Source organism: Neodiprion fabricii, chromosome 4, assembly GCF_021155785.1.
Source record: "Neodiprion fabricii isolate iyNeoFabr1 chromosome 4, iyNeoFabr1.1, whole genome shotgun sequence".
In the NCBI taxonomy this organism is placed as follows: domain Eukaryota; kingdom Metazoa; phylum Arthropoda; class Insecta; order Hymenoptera; family Diprionidae; genus Neodiprion; species Neodiprion fabricii.
Window position 1 is genome coordinate 4,804,735 of NC_060242.1, and position 20,316 is coordinate 4,825,050.

The following is a 20,316-nucleotide window of genomic DNA, read 5'->3' on the forward strand; positions in this document are numbered from 1 at the left end:
TTTTTTTGTGTGTTTTCAAAGAAATTATTTAAACAATAATTTTTCACCCCGTCGTAATTGAACGATGCAAATCTTTTTTAAATACGCAAAGTGTCCCGCGTCATCAGACAGGGCAGCAAGTCAGCCTGGAGCAGGGTTAGCGAGGCTTTAGACAGGACGGTGACACGTCGAGTTGACACGCGATTTGTCACGCTAACGACCTTCTATTAATAATCGCGAATCCATATACATAGGAGGCGGAATTTACACAGGCCACGCGGCACCGGTGGAAAAGTAATTTTGTTTAAAAAAAAAAAACCGTACAAGCTCCGAGCCGAGGTATTTGTCACGAATTTAATATTGCAGCGCATGGTTCAGCTCGGTGTTCGCGTTCCGTTAATTATACCTGCAGCGATTGCAACCGTAGATCGCCAGACAGAATTTTATTTTGTCTATTTTCTTTTTTTTTCTTTTTCAATTTTGCAGCGTGATCATCCTCCGTATTATCCTAGACAATTCTGATGCCTGAGGAATTGATCCCGGTAGAGAAAAGTTCGCAAGCATAATTAGGTATGCGTAATACGTAGGTTGTACAGTACCGTTGTACTGTTGTACAAGCGTTGTAACAATTTTACTTGAAATCTATATTTTTTGTACCGAGTAAATTAATACCCTAATTAAGCGTTGAAAAATTTTGGGGGACTGGGGTTAGGAATGAATTATGAAACCGATATCGAACCACCGCGTAGATTCTTCTTGACTGACGTATGAATGAGTGATATTTGATACCTGCTATTTAACGGGGCTAATGAAAACTCTAGATTGCGATGATTATACCGACAATGGAGCAGACCTTGTATAAACAGACCCTCGAAACTGCGGTACGTGTATGTGGGTAGGTTCTGATTCATTCACGATTTTCTCTGAGAGCCCCTCAGGGATCGCTGCACGTCTGCATCGGCGTTGACGTACGTGCGTTTAACTTCGGACGGATTTCCATCAGGCGCAGGATTCGGATAAAAGTCCTCCGGTTTAATCAAACGGAATACAAACTGGGAAATACGAATCACCCGACGGATTCAATGCAGCTTCTCCCGAGCTCTTTCATATTTCCCTTTAATTTCAGATTCTAATTTTCCCCGAGTGAAGATCTTTATTCCATTTCTTTCTTTTTTATTACCCTTCCGCTTATTGTTGTTTTTCATTTGTAGATTTTTAGTCTGAGACGGAATCTAATTTGCTATGATAAAGAAAAAAGAAAAAAAACACAGAAACAAAAAAAAAAAAAAAAAGAAAACAAAAAACAAATACGAAACGAAGCAGGAGAAAAAGAGATGAGGAGTACAGAGGGAGGGAGACGGAATTTAATTTTCGAACTTATCAGTACCGCTGCAGATGGCTAGAAACATCGAAGACTTATTTGCCTTGGGGATAAAAGCTTTCCGCGTTCTAGACCGAGATCAAAATTGCATCATGTTAGCGAAAGAAATTAGATTTCCTCCCGACATCTTGGAGCTAGTACACAATATATTTACACACATACGTACATTGTGTATCAAACGGTAAAAGGGACAATTTAAAAATAATATAGAATGCAGGAATCTATCAAATATGGAATAGTTATTAACTCTCCCGAAGGCACGCATGAAAAATGTCTGTTCTTTCCTTTTAGAATTCAACTTTTCTTATTCAGAGAGGAGCTTTTTCAGTGACTTGCCTTTGGGTTGGTAATCGATACTTGGAAAAGCTTATAGGTACCCATATATACTATACAACAATGAGCCATTGTGTCCAGAATTTTAATATCCATTTCAACAATGTCATTTAATCCCGCACCTTGTATACATATAAATTATTCTTTCTGCACAATCTGTATATGTAATTATTCTATACATAAATATAAATGACGTATGCGTGCGTAGTAACATTGTAATAAACATCGTTTCCGCCTACGTCTGGAGCAGCAAAGCGACTCCAGCCAGAGTCCATTTGGCCGGTTTGTCCTTGGTCTTCAAATTGAAGGTCCAAACGTAGGTAGGACCCCGAGTTCTTGTCTTGTATACGGGGCACTCGTACATGTTCCTCAGATCCTGTTTGTCCTGGGTGATAGCACGAACGTTTATCACGGGCATGGAAGGAAAGAGTTCCTTCGGCCTGGAGTCGACGATGATTCCAGTCTGCACGTCCCACCGCGCACCCTCCATAAATATTCCATGAACGTGGGCCCCCTCCCGCGGTGCAGAACTGGTTAGAAATTTTCCTAAACCATTGTACAAACTAGCCTCCACTTAAGTGGTAAATAATAACTGACGAGAGTCGAGTTATTACGGTAGTTTTCCTTAATTAGACCGTATTACTCGCCGCAAAGGGTTAAAGGGTCGTGCTTGACTCAATTCGGGATTACGTCGAGTCCTCTCGTCGTCATGCCTCGCGAATAAGCAGATTTGTCGCGCAAATTACGCAGCAGTGTATATATACAGGCCGCAGACTCTCGTACATGAATGACATGAATACGCGAATAAACATCGTGCGAATATCCGCAGTATAGTGCACTCGGTGAATTTAATTACTGACGAGTTGAAAAACCGCTCTTGAATTGTGATGAAACATTTCGCTAACCGTGTTTTTCGCGAAAACGTGGGACGGTCGTTATACTCACGTAAATTCCTCTTTGTTCTTTTTCGTCACGTCACACTGCAGGCACATTTTATCCAGAGGCAATTCGTATCTCCTTGCCGTCGACTGCATAATCGCAGTCAGCAACGATTGAGGGTTGAAAAAACCAGCCAGCCACACCGATGCTGGTAACTGGAACAGGATCGATCAGTTTTTCTATTCATGCGAACAAAAATGTATCGCTCGCATTTGGAACTCACTACAAAGTCTGTAGACCAAGTTTCGAGTTCTCTCAGCCTGAGCAGAAGGTCGACGAACCAAGCCGTCAGACCCAGAAGAGAGGGATAGGCCCTCTGGGCCCATATAGGCGGAACTTGGTCGAAGAAGAGAGCGGTCTCGAGAACTTCCATGTCCGAAGTGATCGTCAGTTCTCCTTTAAGACCGAGGTCCAGCTCACGGAGGCTCCTCTTCATCTCGCCAGTGAGATAATTCATCCTTTCGCACTCTTGGAAGGCGACGATCACGTAAGGCGTTCGTTCCTCCACTTTACCCATTATCTCGATCATGTTGAATTCTTCCGGAAGTTTTTCCATTACCTCATCCAAGATTTGCTTCACCTTATTGAACAGGATGAGACGATTAGTAGTTTACATCAGGCTATATTAGCCTGCGAAATTACCCTACGAACTATGCGAGACTCCTCCGAGTGAAAAGCTCACCTTGTCTTCTCGCGTCACTGTTTGACCTCCTGAACTTCCGGCGTCTCTCGGCTGCATCTCGAACACTGTTCGGAACAAATTCTCAGACGTCGTTGTGAGGAAACCAATCTCTGCGTTGGGATGGAGTCCGTACAAGTACGGAGACTCTGGTGGCATTGCCTCGTCGATGTAAGTGTGGTATCCGACCAAATCCGTGTTGGGAGGCGCCGCGAATCCTGAATATATAGTCAAAAAAGAATCGAAAGCGAGGTTCTTTCGCTGAATTTATTTGCTACACTCACCTGGAGCTAGTTGAAGTTCCCCGTCGACTAAGTCTGGCTGCATTAATTCTTCGAGGTAAGACACGCACAGTCTGCGATCCCAGTCGTCGGTAATGTGTCCGCCGTACATGATCTCCCCGAACAAGTACCTGAGGTCCTCCCAAGGCACCTTCGGACTCGCTTCCAAATAATTGTAAAGCACACTGACGCTTATGTTGAGGTCGCCGACGTTGAATGGATAAATTTTGTTCCACCCCTGAGGGCCGAATTTACGCCGCTCCGCGACCACAGCGTGGAAATAGCACAGAGAAAACAGTATCGCCTTGAATTCCGCCTCCTTGCCGCACATCTCGAGCGTTTCTTGGGTGAAATTATCCAGGGCCTTGTGCAAGTTTGCTTGCATGCCAGTGGGAGGTTCGTTTGTGATTTTGATTGACGATTCCAGGATACCCTGACAACAAGGAGGTGGAAAGAATTTTTTATATTAATAAACTCGTCGGTTTTTACGGTGGGTCTAAGGGAAGATTGCCTTTTTCCCCCTAAATTTGACGTTTTTTTCTAATTTTCTAATGAAGAAACTATACAACCGATGAGTGCGTAATTTGGCATGTGGATTTGTTTATCGCGTATCTATTCACAAAAAAATTACTCTCGACGTGCGACGATACTCAGTTGACGCTGTACACGATTTGATTCTTCCCATTAATCCTGAAAAAAACCCAAGAACATTTTGTTTTACACACATGTAGCTATCGTTTGACGAAAAAAAACGAATACGTTAAATATTTTTTCGTTTGTACCAAAAACATCGATCTATTTGCTTGAGTTCAAAACATCACCGGGTCCTCAATTTTCTTTTCTTTTTTTTCACTACGTCACACGATAGATACATGTGTGTAAAGTAAAATGTTTTTAGGTTTTTATTGTAGAATCAATGGGAAGACTCAAATCGTGCACAGCATCAACCGGAGGAGGGAATTATTTTTAATGTTTTTGTGAATAGATAAAAGATGAGTAAATCCACATGCCAAATTTCGCATTGATCCGTTCTATAGTTTCTTCACCAGAGAGTTAGAAAAAAGCGACAAATTTATTGAAAAAAAGGGGATCCCCCCTTAATACTCGGTACACAAACTTGTGGTATTATGTGACCAGCCGCAGAACTCGCTGGCTCAGCGCTCATAAAAACTCTGTAATCCAGATGAGAGCCTTCGGCAGCAATTTCCAACTTCTTCTCTAACAATGGCAACCATTTCTTCACGAGATGAATATTTTGGAGTACCACCCAGTGGCCCATTTTTGCTGCCTCGTCCATCGCTTGTTCGGCTACAATCTCCTGCCCCTGGCCAAGAGACACGTTGTGGAAATTCTGGGCGTCGAAGGTGAACCCTAACTTCCGGCCTAGGGCTTCAACGTCCTGTTTTGTTGAGGGGCGAAGGTAAGATACTCGCAAGCATTTGCATGAAATTAGATATAGTTTGGAACAGAAGCTTTCGCGCTCCAATTTGTGACGTAGCTCTTCTCACCTTTAGAGGATTCACCCCTGGCGATAATATGAAGAATATCGGTGTGGTGGGGCTGGTTTCTTCGTAAGACTTGGCGAATTCTACGGTTCTACCTTCGACGTATCGAGGGCCAAGTTTTTCCTCGATGAAAGCTGAAATCGCGTAAGTCATTCTGTCCGGGCGCAAGGCTCTGAGCATGCAGAGGCGTTGAAGGGCGGTTTTGTTCTTCCATTCCTGAGGAAACTTCTCACGTTCCGGACACTCGCATTCGACAAGTTTCTTCCAACGTTTCGAAGAGCTTTCAATGTCTCGGTCAAGATTTCTTGAAAGAGTTGAAAAAGATATAGAAACGAAAGAGTTTATCGACCGTTCGACGATCCGTAGTAGCCGAGCACTTACAACGTGGCTAAAGTCGAACACGGGCTTACCGGAAGTCGTCTCTTGTAGCCAAGCTTCTTATTCCACCCCAGCTGGTGTTCGAGAGAAATTCAACCGGCGACGTAACGTGCGGGGTAATTGGAAACCTCAACAAGAAGTCCAACTCGGGGGCCAAGATTTCCCCGTTCGTTAATAGGATCTGGAATGCCATCTGAGACACAAAAATGAGCTTATCGCACTCAAACAGTCCCCTCGTCGTGTACATGAATACGGAATACGTTATGCACTCGATGAGATTTTTCACCCGGCCGGTGACGTCGGGCGCCGGATCAGCCTTCAGTATGGCCATTTGAAAAACGACGCTGAAGGCTTTCAGGGAGAACTGGTATATCGGATTTATCGTGTTCAAATCATTCAGAATAAAGTAAAGCAACGAGGCACGAGCCGCTGCCGGTCGATAGAGTTCACGAGCAGCGTCTATCTCCTTGCTGGTGCCCCTGGCCTCTGTAACCTTGCACTCGACCTCGGCAGCCGTACGCTTAGTCGTCTCCAAGTTTTCAACCAGCGCCGTGTCCCCGAGGACGTTACTTCCAGCTGAAGACAACCTGCGGGTGAAAGAATTTCAAATTCGATTCGCTGTCAGCAGTGAGGAACCGTTACCTTGAGAGGAGAGAATCTTCCAATCCGTTCAACGTGATTTTAAAGTCATTCTGCTGCCTTGTCAACTCGGCCTTGAGCTCCTCGAGGTCCGGTCTTTCGGCCTTGACTACTTCCGCGAGCAGTTGATCTTCCAAACCGTCTCTAGTCACCGTGAAGTTTATCAGAGTTGTCTGCGCCTGCATTTCTGGCTTGTAGTGAGGGTTTGCCAACTTTGTGTGAAGAAGCAGCCTGAATTTCGGATTGTACTCAACCTCCTTGTCGCCGATTTTTATAGCCCGACCTTTCTTTATCAAGTTACGACCCAGTAGAGGGTCGAGAACCGGATCGACCGTCTCACCGATATTTTCAACCAAGACCGTGGCCCCGCTCGCCAAAGACACTTCGATTACCTCCAAAAAACCTCTTTGTCCCAGACGAATGATCCGCAAATCGTCCCCGTACTTTTGCTTTATCCATTTTATTCCCTGCAACTGTGTAAGCCGGATTTGAATAGCTATCCAGAACTTCATGATCGAAGATCCGTACCTGCGGGTCTATCATCAGTGGCCACCTGTCAGAGTTTGTCAGAATGGTCGCGTTTTCCGTCGACATTCTATCGTTGGGCAGGCTCTCGTTGTTCCACTTGGCTATTTGCGTGTCGTCTGTGAGAAGGGAGAGTGGGTCCAGACCCTCCGTTATCGGCACAGCAGGCTCCAGTGTTCGCAAAAAGGGAAACCATTGTTTGTTTTGAAGATCCAAACGGAATTGCTTTGTGAAACAACCGACGTAAGAGATAAACGCTGTTACCAGTAGCACATCACCCGGCAGAGTCGTAGCTTGCTGCATGAAGCTGAAACAGTCATAAACTCAGTGTAAAAGGATCGATAATCTAGACTCATGGGATACCACTATCTCCGCTCGTCGTATCTCACTTTGCCACTGAATCGGCCCATCGGACGTTCTCTGAGGCTAAACCACCGACCAATCTATTAGCCAATTGAATCGTTGCATTCGTCGCGTCCGCCTCTTGTTGACACTTCAATTTTTCAGCGACAGCTTGTTCAAAGTCAGCAGTCAATTTTGCCAGTTGTTCTTCCAGCGACTAAGAATACCGAAAAAAAATTACAACCGCGTCCGCCGGACTTCTTGGATAAACATTTTCTAGCTAATCTTTGAAACGCTTAAAACAGGATCCGAAATAACTCACAGCCACTTTTCGTTTTATGACGCCGAGCTTGTCCTGAGCCGCCGCTAACTCAGCGTTCGCTTGAGCCAGGGCTTTTCGCTTTGGCTCAACGTCGCAGAAGACTTCATAGAATTTAATAATATTAATAACCCAGGCACATAGACCAGCAGCGGCGGCAGACTTTGACCTTACGAACTCTGGTTCGAATTCGGAATCCTTTAGATATGGTTGTATGGCCTTTATCACTTCCGGATGAATATTCTCCTTGTCGTAATTGATCAGGGCGTCCAAGAACGTGTCGACCTTAGCCATGACGATCTGAAACGAGAAAAAACAAACCGCCGTATAAATGACCCGCGGTTCTTGTCCGATTATCGGTCACACCTTAGCCGCCTTCCAGCTTCTATCTTTGGCCACTTTACCGCCGGGTGCCAAGAGCACCATTACGGCTGCGGTGACATTGGTCACAGCCCCAGGCGGTGAACCGAACGATTTCAACTCAGTAAGATTCGCTTTATTCAGGGTATTCAAAGCTTCTTGGGCAGCCAGCAAAGCCGGTTCGGCTTTCATCAGGTCCACCTCACAGTCCTTTTGTTTTTTCGATACCTCTTGGGCTATTATGGCCACCTTCGATTCCTCTTCGTCAGCTGATGGGAATTCGAAAATTATTGAAAAATCTTGATTACCCCAAAGACGGAGTTTAAGCTCGTACTTCAAAGGTATAAAATTGCATCAAGTCGTACCCAGAGCCTTTTCCGTTTGAACTTTATCTGTCTCGACGCCGACTATAGCGATCAGCGCATCCGCAGCGTCGTTCTTTTGCTGTAATTCGATTTCTTGAACTGCCAATTTCTCCTTTAATTCGTCTACCTGAGCCGCCGTCGATCGCAGCTTAGCTAAACCGTTTTCAAGCCGCTCTACCCGTCCTTGAAGCTCCTTCGATTTTGTGCGCAAAAGCTTGGTGTACAGGCTGATTTGTTCGAGGAAGGATTTCGGAGTTGTGTAATTGTATCGCCGTTCACTTGCCAGGTACAAACGACTCGCCGCGTTTACACTAGTGTGAGCATGAGCCATGAATCTTGCCGCTGATTCTCTGCAATGAGTTGAAAAATTGATACGCTATTCGACGTGGTCGATATAGAGACTCGCTTAACTCACCTATAACTTTCCGGCAGCTCGTTAAGTTCCTGCAAAAACCTTTTCGACACAGACATCAAAGCTTCCTGCGGCCATTCGTGAAACCAATTTATCGCCGTGCAGTTTATAATAGCGGGGAATTTCCTCGATCTTACACGTAGGGTCGAACCAACGGGTGAAAAGCAGAGCACAATTCTCAGCTGTCGTCTAACCCGATCGATGAAGAATTTCCAGCAATTTTCACGTGTGTCCAATATACCAGCCCCCTTGACCTCGTTCCGTACGCCTGTGGGAGTAAATCGTGCAGTGTATCAGTCGGGCGCGTGATTTATTCCGTTACAAATTACGCGATCGACTGTACTCACCCGCTATTATATTCTCAACTTCATCTTCGGGGAATAAGTCGGGAATTTCCCCCGAGGCTAACATGTCGTTGATGAGAACCAGGAACTGTTCGTTTGGCACCTGAGCGTCCGTCATCAGGAACATCATCCCGACGTTTTTTAGACCGGATTTCGAGTAGAGGCCAGCCAGTTCCGTTCGCAAATCCGTAACCCCGTATCCTTTTCTCAATTGTATTTGCGCCACTTCAAGCGCGCTTATGAACGCTGCTAACCTCGATAAACTTTGCTTTCCTGAACCACCGACTCCCACAAGCAGTGCGCTTCCTCTAGGCGATTCCAATATCCGATTTATCCGACACACGTGCATCATCGCATCCTCAAAAAGGACGAGGTTCATTGCCGCAACGAGATCGTTGTAGCTAACCAAAGCCTCGGTCAGCAGACGATGCAGTACCGCCCAATCCGTTACTGGCATGTACTTGGGGTCCCCAATGCCTCCTGGAAAATTCAGAAATTATTGAATCGAGTTGAATGGGCTCGTGATTGCTCCTAATGCAGTACGTCGTGAATAGTGGTGTCCGTGTCAAATACGTCACCTGCAAAGTGGCAGTAAATGTTTGGCTTTTCAAGGAGCGCGCTTTCATCCACCTCCTCGACATTTTTTTTCAAAGTATCCAACTGTAGTTTTGAGAAAGACTCGATATCCTTTTCGTCAGTCAATTTGTCGCCATACACGCGCTGCGTTTCGTGCATCCATAGTCTGATGACATCTATGGAGCCTTGCAAGCATTCGTTTCCACTGAATAGCAAGCCTTGGAAGCAATTCGAAAAGTCTCTGAGGTTGAATATATAATGAAATTTCACAGCCGTCGGCAAAAATACTTGGGAAGAACGATGATGCAGCTGAAGAGACGCTTGAACGATCGGGTTACAGAGTTCAGTGACGGTGAGCGGAAACCTAGAACAATCAAGACTCAGGTAATGGCAAAATTTATTGGTTTTTTTTTTCTCTCTTTCTTTAGTCGTACCTATGCTCAACGTTCGCGAAGTGCTGAGACAGTATGGACGCGTAGATAGTAGTCAGAGATTCCGTGTTCGGAAAGCTAACTGCAAAAACGGAGAAATGCCGTTGGAGTCTAGGATTTATAGTAAACGATCCGGCCGTGGGATTCATGCAGCTCACGTACTGGCAGTTGTGGATATCTTTCAATGACAGCTTTGTTCTGTCGTACCAATGTCCGTAGTCTAAATGCTGCCGGATCAGAGTGTGGGGCTGAACCGTTCCGTACGTGTCTACTTCCGGCATATTCATATCGTCGATAAAGTACACCAGCGTTTTGTTTCCGGGGGGTCCATAGTTCCGACCAGCTTTTTTCTCCAATGGTTTCTCAAGTATCTTTTGAAGCATCTCTGAGGATGTGTAAAAATTGAAAGGAACATTTGCGATAGCGTAATTCTCCGAGAGTTGCAACAACTTCTCGGATACCAAAACCGTCTTCCCGCTTCCCGCCGTACCGACCAACATTACCGGATGCTTTTCCGACATCAGTAAGTCGAGAAAGTACCTTATCCTTATCGATTCAGCGGTGTAAACTAACACGGCCTGCAACGGTATGTCTGGGTCAAGTTCAAATTTCGGCAGACGTTCCGTCCAGGGAACGAAACTCTTCGTCTCGTAGTCGATGAAATAATCGAACACGGTTCCTTGCGACGGGAATTTAACTTGCTTAAACTCATTCACCCACCATTTTGTGAATTCCACGCGATAGTCGACCGTCTGATCCTGAAACATGGAAGATCCAAACGCCCAAACCGCAGCGAATACGAAATACAGCTCATAATGTTCTTTGGTAAAATCAACGGCGGTTAAATCTGGCTGCAGAAGACAGTTCAGCAGATGACAGAGCATTTCTACGTGAGCCATGTCAGCGATCGGTGTTATCTTCTTAAACCTTGTTCTCAGCGTTTCCAAACAGGGTGGAATATACTTGTCGAAAAGTATAACTAAGTTCGATTTCTCCGCCGGTAAAGTTCTCGTCTCTATCCAACTGGTTACATATGGATTCCAGCCCAAATCCTGAGGGTTGATATACAGAATACCGGCCCGAGATACGGTCGCCGGTGTTGCCGTTCTGAGGTTCGATATTTCGAAGAGCAACCGCATCGCTGGAGTCAACGCTATTCTCTCGTTGCTGGCAAGCGTCAGAACTTTATTGTCGTCCATCACGGTATTCAGTGACTCTATCCACATTGGATCTATATCACCGTCAAGTACGATCCACTTTGGATTATCGCCTCCAAGGTTTGCCTGCTCTCGCATTATGACGGAAAACAGACCGTCCTTCCATTCTCTGGTAGCTGGGTTTATGATTCCGAAGAGCTCGTCGTTCGTTACTGCCTTCGGATTCAGGTCATTGTACATCGGTTTTCTCTTGATGTTCTGATATGTCCTGAACAGCGATTTCCAAACTTGAGTCTTTCCAGAACCGGCCGTACCAACCACAAACACGGAGTGTCTCACCTCCAGCAACTCTTCGAGTTGCACGACTTTCAGTATGAACCCGTCTTCGGGCTGAAGGCTCAAATCCGCAGCTGCTTGTTTCACGGTTTTCTCAAACTCCAAGTCACGTTTTCTGGGTACGTCTAGGGCGGGAAACAAGTCCGCGATAAGTCCCATGAACACGGGAAAATCGTCCGATACGACTTTTGGTATATTAAAATCTCGTAAAGCTCGCATCAAGACTTCCTCCTCCGGTCGTCCAGGGTCACCACGTTTCAAACTTCCTGCAACGACTAAAACCGACTTTATAGCCCTGAGCCCCCAGTCGTAGTGATCCTGCTTCGAAAGCAGCTCCTTGCACAGCGTGTACAGAGTAATGAATTTTCTTGCCAGTATCCTCGCCTCTTGGAAACCCTCAGCGACCAACATAATTTCGCAAATCAGCTCGAAATCCGGAACGACCATTGCACAGGGTCGAAAAAGAGCCTTCAGATTTTCCGGCAACTCTGTCCGCCCGGCGTATCCGGGATTCATTGTTATGAATATTCCAACCGATGGAACCATCGCGATTATCTCACCCATGAAATTGAACTTGTCCTTCTTGTCTCTTATCGCGTCTTGGACGGACTTCACTTGGACAGCGACTACAGACAATACTTCCACCGAGATTCTGTTGAACTCGTCAAAGCAACCCCACGCACCGGTCTGAGCCAAACCTTTGTAAATATTCCCACAAGACTTGTAATCCATTTGCTCCGAGCAGTTGAAAACGTAAACCATTATACCCAACGCTCTGCCTAAGTCCTTGGTCGTCTCAGTTTTTCCCGTACCCGCAGGACCCGCAGGACCACCACCCATCACCAGATGCAAGGACTGAGTCAATGTTATGTAGCATCTGTCCGTTAACGGGGTGATTACCAACCTATGATTCGAACGGGATAAGTCATTGAAACCCTCACGCTTATCTGGCGGATGATTTTCACCTTTTATACTCACCTCGGTGTGTTTCCTAGATATTCGTGAGAGTATCTGAACTGCGCATCGCAGATATTCGCGAAGCAATCTTTTTCCTTTTCGTCCCATCTATGACGGAGTTGACTCTGCCATTGAAAAGCTTGGGCGGTTTCAACCTTGGCTTGAACCAGCTTGGCGACGACGTCTCTCGAGTGAACATCGATCGTACAAATCGTCATTACCTTCTGTCTGTTCTGCTTAGTCAGCTCCCCCAGTAGGAGGGTAATCAGAGTGCTCAACTGGGATATCTGCTTCTTCAAGTAATCCTTTATGGCATTGTCATACCCTTCCTCGAGTCTCGAAAATGCGAGGTTTACCTCGGTTGTCCACCAGATTTGCGTACCGCATAGTGAGACCTGTGCTGGGTAATCGAAAAGCCACTGCTCGCGCGGCTTCTCCTCGTAGGTGACGACCGCCTCGCCAAAATAGAAACGAATTGTTGCTCTCATGGCATGTTGAAGACGATTTAGCCAGACTTCTACCGGTCCAGCGCAGACCATTTCACAGTTAGTGAACTCCACATACTCACCGTCTTTGGCATGCATGCCTGGTAACAGGAGGATAATCATTGATTACTTGATTTGGACCAATCGCTGATGCGTTCCTTATACTCACCAAGAACGCGCCTGGGCGCGCCTTCTTCGACGTCGACGAAATTAAGCTGGGCCATCGAGTCAAACAGCTTGATCAAGTGTCTAGCGACAATTACTGGCTGATTACCGTTCGATAGAACATCAAGAAGGTCGCTGGAAGATACGAAATAAAATCTAGGAAAGGCCAATCGTTTAGTCTCCAAGTATTCCGCGAGTGCTTTCTCGCATAAAACGAGTTCCTTCTGCAGCTCGTCTAAAGCAGAGAGCAAACCTTCTCGATTTGTCGCCTCGACTACATTCGGTGTCTTCGCCATATCTTGCATCATTTCTTTAAATTCTCCGTCTATTCGATCGAAGCGGTCAGAATCCACCGGCAATTGACGACGAATATCCTCGGAGGACATGAAAATGCTTTCCAGATGCATCCAAGTACGCTGAACCTCGAACCAAACTGTCGTGACTTGATCGGCAATGCAAAGTTTCTTCTGCCAAGTGGAAACTTCCTCCAGAAAATGAGCGATGAATTTTGATGTGATAAGATTCTGCAGTTGAACCTAAAGAGGAAAAGAATTCTCACTCCTAGCAAAGTTTTTCAACGCCCGAGCTACATGTGTTCAAAACTCGACCTGATTCTCTTCCAGCGTTTCGATCAACTCTTCGCTCGCCCGCAACAAGCTTGCCCCAGTTCTGGAATGAATCTCCTTCTCAAATTCCATCGTCGACCACGTCGCGTTGAGTTCGCGCAAATATTTTTCCATAGACATTTCCTTCACCGCTTTGTCGACGATGTTTTTCACCTCGTCTTCGCATTCGTGTAAGCTCAACTCGAGCAAATCGGCCAATGTTGTCGACGCATCCATGACGAAGCGAACCTAACATATATGCGGGTTTACTCATAGAAAAAACGACGTGGTTCATACTTCACAAGTGCTTTACTAGAATCATGTTCAAGTTATGGAGTGGTTTATAGTGCATAATGTCATATGCGGGTGCTCAATACGGTTGCGAATAAATCAGTACGAAAGTGAGGAAAATGATGTAATTATTTTTACATGGTTATGTTTATTTAGTCGAAAATAAGATTGATCAAGCATAATATGATACAACAGGTATAATCACAATGGTGGTGAAATGGAACAGCGGCAATATAAAAGGTACGAAATTATGCGTTAAATGATATTGAAATATGCGTTGGTCTTCGCTTTTTATCGTTTCTACTGCATCAAAAATAACGGCGATGGATCGAATGAAGGTGTTTGCTAGTTTATTGAATACCATTAACTGTACAAGTGTGAAAACGGTTATTCGGTCATAACAAATAACGTAATTCATGTACATTGTAGGCATGATATGACGAAAAGCTCGTTGATGACGATTACCCTAATGGCTTACCATTGATGGATGATATGTAAAAGTACAAAATATTAATAGTAGAATATCGTGCACTTATGTACAGTGGACTTACGGTCATTTCCGGAGTCATGTTGCCCAATTTCTGTAACACCGATAGCGTATATACAGCGGTGCGACTAGAACTATCGTGAGACTATTGCCACATACAATTGGAAAACGAGAAATATCCTAACGTTTCTGATTCAACAAACTGGAGAATTTGATAGGTAGGTACATTTTTTCATCTCAGGGTTTACCGTGCCTGAATTTTGCTTTCGGAATCGTTAAAACTTTATATTTCAATAGTCTGACGCTCGATTCACGATTCATACAGCCTAGCGATACCTTAGTACTATTCATCAGCTGACGCCAATGTCGTTCGCGAATTGCCGGATTCTGCAATTCTCCAACAGCTCGCAAGGACGTCAGCATATTTTTCACCGTCGCCTCCAACGAGATGTACGTGTCCCAGGGTCTCATTTCCTTGTCCAATGCTGTGAAAATTGAGAATATCAGAAATTAAAGTGTTTCACTTGGAATAATATATGAATCCACGAACGTCGGCGTAGAACGGAGATTTTCTCTGTGGAAGGAAAAATTCATTTTCCCGGAGCAGATCATGGATTTTTTACCTCTGATTTCCTTCGCGAACTTTTTACATTCAATATCCATATTCTCAACGTCAATCTTTCGCCACGGGGTGGTTTTCCACCCTTCGATGCTGCTCCGCACAATGTGAACGTAATCCCATAGCTGCTTCAACATTTTCAGCTCTTTTCTACACTGTCGCAATTGCTTGAAGTCGGGAACAGTGACTTCGAAGAGGGAGGCAGACTCTTGTATATCCATCATCTGCCGCTCCAGCATCGAAATCTCTTTGTCAGCTTCGTCGAGCTGCTTGTACGGATCCTCACAGCTGTACTTGAAGAATCCGTAACGCCGGAACGCCTCGCGATAGTGACAAATTGTCGTATCGAAGGCTGATATACGCCCTCTGATCCTAGACACCTCTCCTAGATACATATAGTCGGCACATTGAAATGGCATCTATCGGAAGTCTAGCCGAAAAAAAAACACGATGGAAAGAAACAGGAATCGGTAAGCATATAATACTTGCCCGCTTGTAACGGTGCAACTTGTTGTTTCACCACCAACGCTAACTTTTTCGTGTTTGCCCATTGCTCCGGTAATTCCTGCAGCAAGACATTCACCTCCTCCGGTATATCTTGGTCGTAAAATTTCAAAAGCTCAACAGTTTCCTGGAGAGGTTGAAACATCTCGTCCGTTGTTGGCTGGCGTTCTTTGACTTGCATTAAAAATCCCATCACGCTAACGAGACCCGCGTAATCTCCAGGCTGTATCTGTTGCAGAAGACCTTCGTCCGCGAGTCTGCGAAATGTGGTTTAAGCCAGATAGAAACAGATGTGGATACGAAGGTGAAGAAATACCGGAACACTGACCTGATAAAGGAGCCCAAGTCTGACAGGCTGCTGGTAACGCGTTCTACGAGATGTTTTTTGAACATACTCGACCACTTGCACACCGTATTCAACAACGATTGTCTGAACGGCCTGATATCGACTCGGAACCAGCCGCAAAACACTTTGGACGGATTCATTTCCTCGATTTCAAGGTAGAGCCCCTCGTAGAGATCTATCTGCTCTCGAAACTGTTCCATTCTGGGAGGAGATCGCTCGGGGGCCTTGGGATCCCCAGCAGCAATCATCTCCATCTCGTCCATCGTTAATTGTCGACTGTATTCCAGAAACTGCTGCATCACAGATTCCCGATCCTCGAGCCACAAATAAGCGTAGCCTAAAATCATCGGTGAATTGACGCTGCTAACTCCCCGAGATTTCCGCTCGTTTCTGCCTACCTTCAAATATACCACAGAATTCCGTGGCGTCTTCAACCGCCTTTGCCACGCCAGCAAGTATCTCAGACTTCATAGCTCTGATGTCCTCGTCATTTTCCATCTCAGCCCCGTATCCTTGTGCATTTCTGCACAATCTCGGAACAAGTGCAGCCATTCCAATCATGTCGTTCAACAGCCCGGCGATCAACTGATCCAGACCATCTGGATCCTCCGGCTCGAGTGACGGGACGTAGAACAGATCCGGTTCTCGCAACTCGAGTTTTGCCTCCAATAACGGTTCCTTTTGCCCCGACGGATCCATGTTGTCCGCTAAGTAACCCAAGCAGCATCCCACAGCTCGTCGAAGTGATTCCGAGACGATGCCGTCTACGTATGTCACGTAAGTGTCCCAACTTTCGTTCTCGTTATCATTAGCTTCGAAGAGGGCCTTGTTCGCGGCCAAGAGGGCGTGAATTTGTTCTGAAGCCTTTTCAATGTCGGCGTATCGCTTCGATACTTTCTCCGTGCGTTCATCGAGCGACAGTAAAGCGTCCTTTCTGCGATCCTTGCGCTCGATCAACGGCGTTTTTGTCCACGGTTCTAGGATCATGTCTATCTTTTCCACGTTACTCTGGGTCTCCTTTAGCCGCGTCCATAGCCCGTGGACCAGCCTATCCAACTCGGTAATGTACTCGAGCAGGCCCTCTGATTTCCAACACAATTCGTTTTCTCCCCTCGATATCAACGAATCAATCGTCGCCACTTCGAGCTCGATCAAATTGAACTCGACCCTTCGCGATGTTCGACGGATATTATTGTACGCATCGACGGTGCTGCCCAGAAGAGTACGAAATTTTCTGAACGTTTCGGACCGTTCGGAAACCTGAAGTTGAAATAATTCTTTGATAGTTGCTGAAAAAATTTGTGGTGGTAAGACATCATTTACCTCTACTGCTTCGTTAGGGATGTCCGCGTGTGAGATAAGCTTCAGGTAGTTGACTTCTTTGAGAACCGCGAGAAGTTCTTGATCGAAATTCAAAGCTAGAGAAGAATCCGAGCATCTCATCAATAACGGACGGTTGAGACCGTCAGCCACGGATTTTGGGACGATTTTAACCCAGTCAGTGAACAGCGATTCTTCTCTCGCGCACAGAATCTCAATAAGTCGTTCGTGTCGCTTTATTATATTCTTTCCGTCCTTGGTGTCAATGATTCTGGAAAATAGAAATCGAGTAGGCGAAAGCGATCTGTTTCCACGGGTTTAGCTGCTCGTGTGAATGAACGCGGAGTATTCCTTTGTAAATAAAAGCGAAAATCTGTGTTCACGATCAGCCCCCTCATGCCGAGTTATTTCTTCGCAAGTTTACGGTTCAGTAACACTTACGAATGCTGTAGAGCCTTGAAGCACTGCACGGGTAAATCGATTCGCTGCCTCAGCATGCTTGTAAATCGTAAAGCAGCTGCTAGAGGCGGAAGGCTGCTCATGGCGCCACGAGTACCTCGGTTGAACAGAACTTCAACCATCGTCAACTCGGCATTTAACAGTTCAAGCACCCTTGAATACCGATCCGTAAATTGTTTGCGAATTACTGGTCTATCCAGGACAGTCCCTGCTATGTTTATAAGCTAAAATCAACGTGATGCCTTCCAATTCGAATAGGTTATCATTTTAGCAGTGTTCTTTAGTAACGTAGAATGATTGAACTTACTTTGAAAGTGCTTTCGAGGTTACCGCAGTCGTCAAAGGCCTGGCACAGAATCGCTGCAAGTTTACTGTCCAAGTCGGTGATGGCGTCATTAAACCTTTTGCAATCGACGGCGAAGGTCTCGTCGTCAGGTTCGAGTACGTCGCTCGCCCTCGCAGAGAATGATGCGAACAGTTGTTGAAACTCTTTAAATACGCCGACTACTCTGGTGCTCAATGACCTGCCCAAAATGCCGCCGATTTCGATCTTTTCCAATTTCGAAAACTCAAGTACGGTGTGAAACAACCACTCGATGTCAGCAAGACGTTTCAAAAATGCGTCCAAACGGTGGAAAACTGCTATCGGATTGAACGTCCATGGCGGAGCGTCTGGCTTCATGCCAGGCACATTTCTTCTCCGCTCAAATTGGCACTTGAATTCCTCGAGAACCCCTAAGAGGAAACGCTGCTTAATGTACCTCGTCCCATTGAAATTTGATCGTAACCCAAGGTTATAACCGTCGAGGAATGGAACCGAATGTTCAATACTTACGACCCGACTTTCCCCTAACACAAATCCTGTCTCGTTCTATTCCCGCGCGATCTCCAATCCGTGGCAAAACGCTTTCACCACACGTATCATCTTCCCCGGCAATTACTCACCTCTGGAAATTTTCACTCGTTGCAGAGCCTCGTCAACGTCGCTCTGAAATATCGACGAAGGATCGAGGAATCTTCGGGCCTCCTGAATCAGCAGGTTGCAAATTTGCCGTAGCAGGATAATCAGCTTCGAAGAGCTCTGGTAATACTTCGACAGGCTCCAGGCGAGTCCCACCGTGTGTATCAACGGGCCCATCAACGGCTTGGCGTCGGCGAAGTCGGTTTCTTCGATGCTTTTGAAGTTCTTCGTCAAGGGCGAAAGGTACAGCGACACTTCCCGCGCCTCTGCTAAGGCTGACACGACGTTTCCGAAAAGGGTACGGAAACAGGGAAAATACGCGCTATCTGTCTTTTCGAGGATGATAGCCATCTTTTTTACACGGTCCTCGCGGAGCTGTTCGAATATGTACCTGAAACGATTGTAACGAGATGTTTGCGATTTTCATAATTCCAGAATAACAGCAGAGCTCGCCAACCTCAAGTTTGCCAGTCTGGTTGACCAGTACTCCAATTCAGTATTCGGAGTCGGGTTTTGTCCGTTGTCAAAAGCACTGCTCGACTCGTGGGTCACGACGTCGTTGACCAGGTACGCCCACTTAATGACAACCCCTTCGATCGCGCTTTTCAGATACAGATCAACGGCCTCCGGTCCAGTGGTGGAGACTAACCTTTCAACCTCCCCCACCTTTTCGAGTCCCGCTGGCATCGGTAAAACCGTTCTGCCGTTGACCTGTCCTTTGACCTGGGAACAATTAGCGCAAGGACTGTAATCAATGTTTCCGTTATAGATAACTAGAGAGTCGAGATTGAATCCTGACTGCTTTCGGATCAACGGATAATTCACTCTCCCTCCCACAATAACCTTCCAAAACTCTGTCTCAACCTGGTACAACGTTCCCCGCAAAGAATGAACATGCTTCGCCAGATCCTGGACGGCAATCTCTGGAAGCTCTTTGTGGTTGTCCGGGTTGCTCAACAGAGGAGCAAATATTTCATCAACGAGTGTGGCCAGCTGGTCGACGACCCGAGAGGCGAGGTCGCCCAATATCAGGGTTTTGATGCATCCAGTCTTGTCCTTTGGTACAGGTATGAGCTTTACTTTAACGGCGTAAGTCCCTGGTGGATTTGAAATTTACCGAGTGAATTGGGTGGGGCGTTTGAAGAAATGGGGGAGCAAGTGTTATCACCTTTGGTCCTTTGACACGGTATTGGAAAGCCCGACGAGGCAACGAGCTGCGCGTTTGGTGTTAGGACGACAAACAGCGCCGGAGGCTTTGGATTGTCCAGAAAATCTATAACTGTGTTACGGTAATCCTCGGTCAAAAGCAGACGACCCCACTTTTCTGGTTTTAATTTCAAGGACTTCTGCACAAAGGATCCGATGTACTCCAACCGAAAATCCGCCGGAGCATCCGGCCCCGACATCCCTGAAACGTTTTACATATCCAAGCTTTAGTGCTGAGCAATTACTGTGGATCGAAATTAAAAACATTCTCGTCAAATTATAATCAGAATTTCTCGTCTGCCGACATTTGTGTCACTGTTACGCGCGTCTCCGTCCTTTCCTTGAATTTCTTACTTCTTACTTGTTTAGTCGACGCAGTAAACCGTTTACAAACTCTTCATTCCTTTTCCCTCCGCTGATTTCGTTCTAACGAGAAAGCTGAGAGAGCACGGCAACTCCTCGCCGAGCACGAATTGGAACACTGATTCGATATCAACCCTCCTCTGAATTTGAATCGCTATATCGTATATATACCGCTCGAGTATATCATACATAGTTACGGGGAGTTGTCCCTGTTTCTGGATTCCTAGATTCCTTATCGAGTCGGATAAATGCGACCCTCACGACCAG

At 45.9% G+C, this 20,316-nt stretch overlaps 1 protein-coding gene across 1 annotated transcript; it reads right to left on the reverse strand.

The window, feature by feature from the left end:
* Window positions 1–1,580: 1,580 nt before the first annotated feature.
* Window positions 1,581–20,016, reverse strand: LOC124179754 (dynein beta chain, ciliary). Its single transcript, XM_046564458.1, has 32 exons — window positions 19,649–20,016; window positions 19,345–19,577; window positions 18,938–19,203; window positions 18,465–18,871; window positions 17,827–18,254; window positions 17,502–17,743; window positions 16,139–17,331; window positions 15,723–16,077; window positions 15,380–15,651; window positions 14,895–15,275; window positions 14,608–14,756; window positions 13,497–13,742; window positions 12,893–13,424; window positions 12,260–12,824; window positions 9,792–12,185; window positions 9,360–9,721; window positions 8,785–9,261; window positions 8,441–8,705; window positions 8,026–8,375; window positions 7,667–7,929; window positions 7,304–7,600; window positions 7,029–7,198; window positions 6,643–6,946; window positions 6,118–6,587; window positions 5,508–6,062; window positions 5,101–5,401; window positions 4,710–4,991; window positions 3,596–4,025; window positions 3,315–3,529; window positions 2,856–3,212; window positions 2,639–2,787; window positions 1,581–2,223 (listed from the first exon to the last, which is right to left on the reverse strand). The coding sequence occupies exons 1-32, from the start codon at window positions 19,884–19,886 to the stop codon at window positions 1,929–1,931; spliced, it is 13,443 nt and encodes a 4,480-aa protein (XP_046420414.1). The 5' UTR covers window positions 19,887–20,016; the 3' UTR covers window positions 1,581–1,928.
* Window positions 20,017–20,316: the final 300 nt, after the last annotated feature.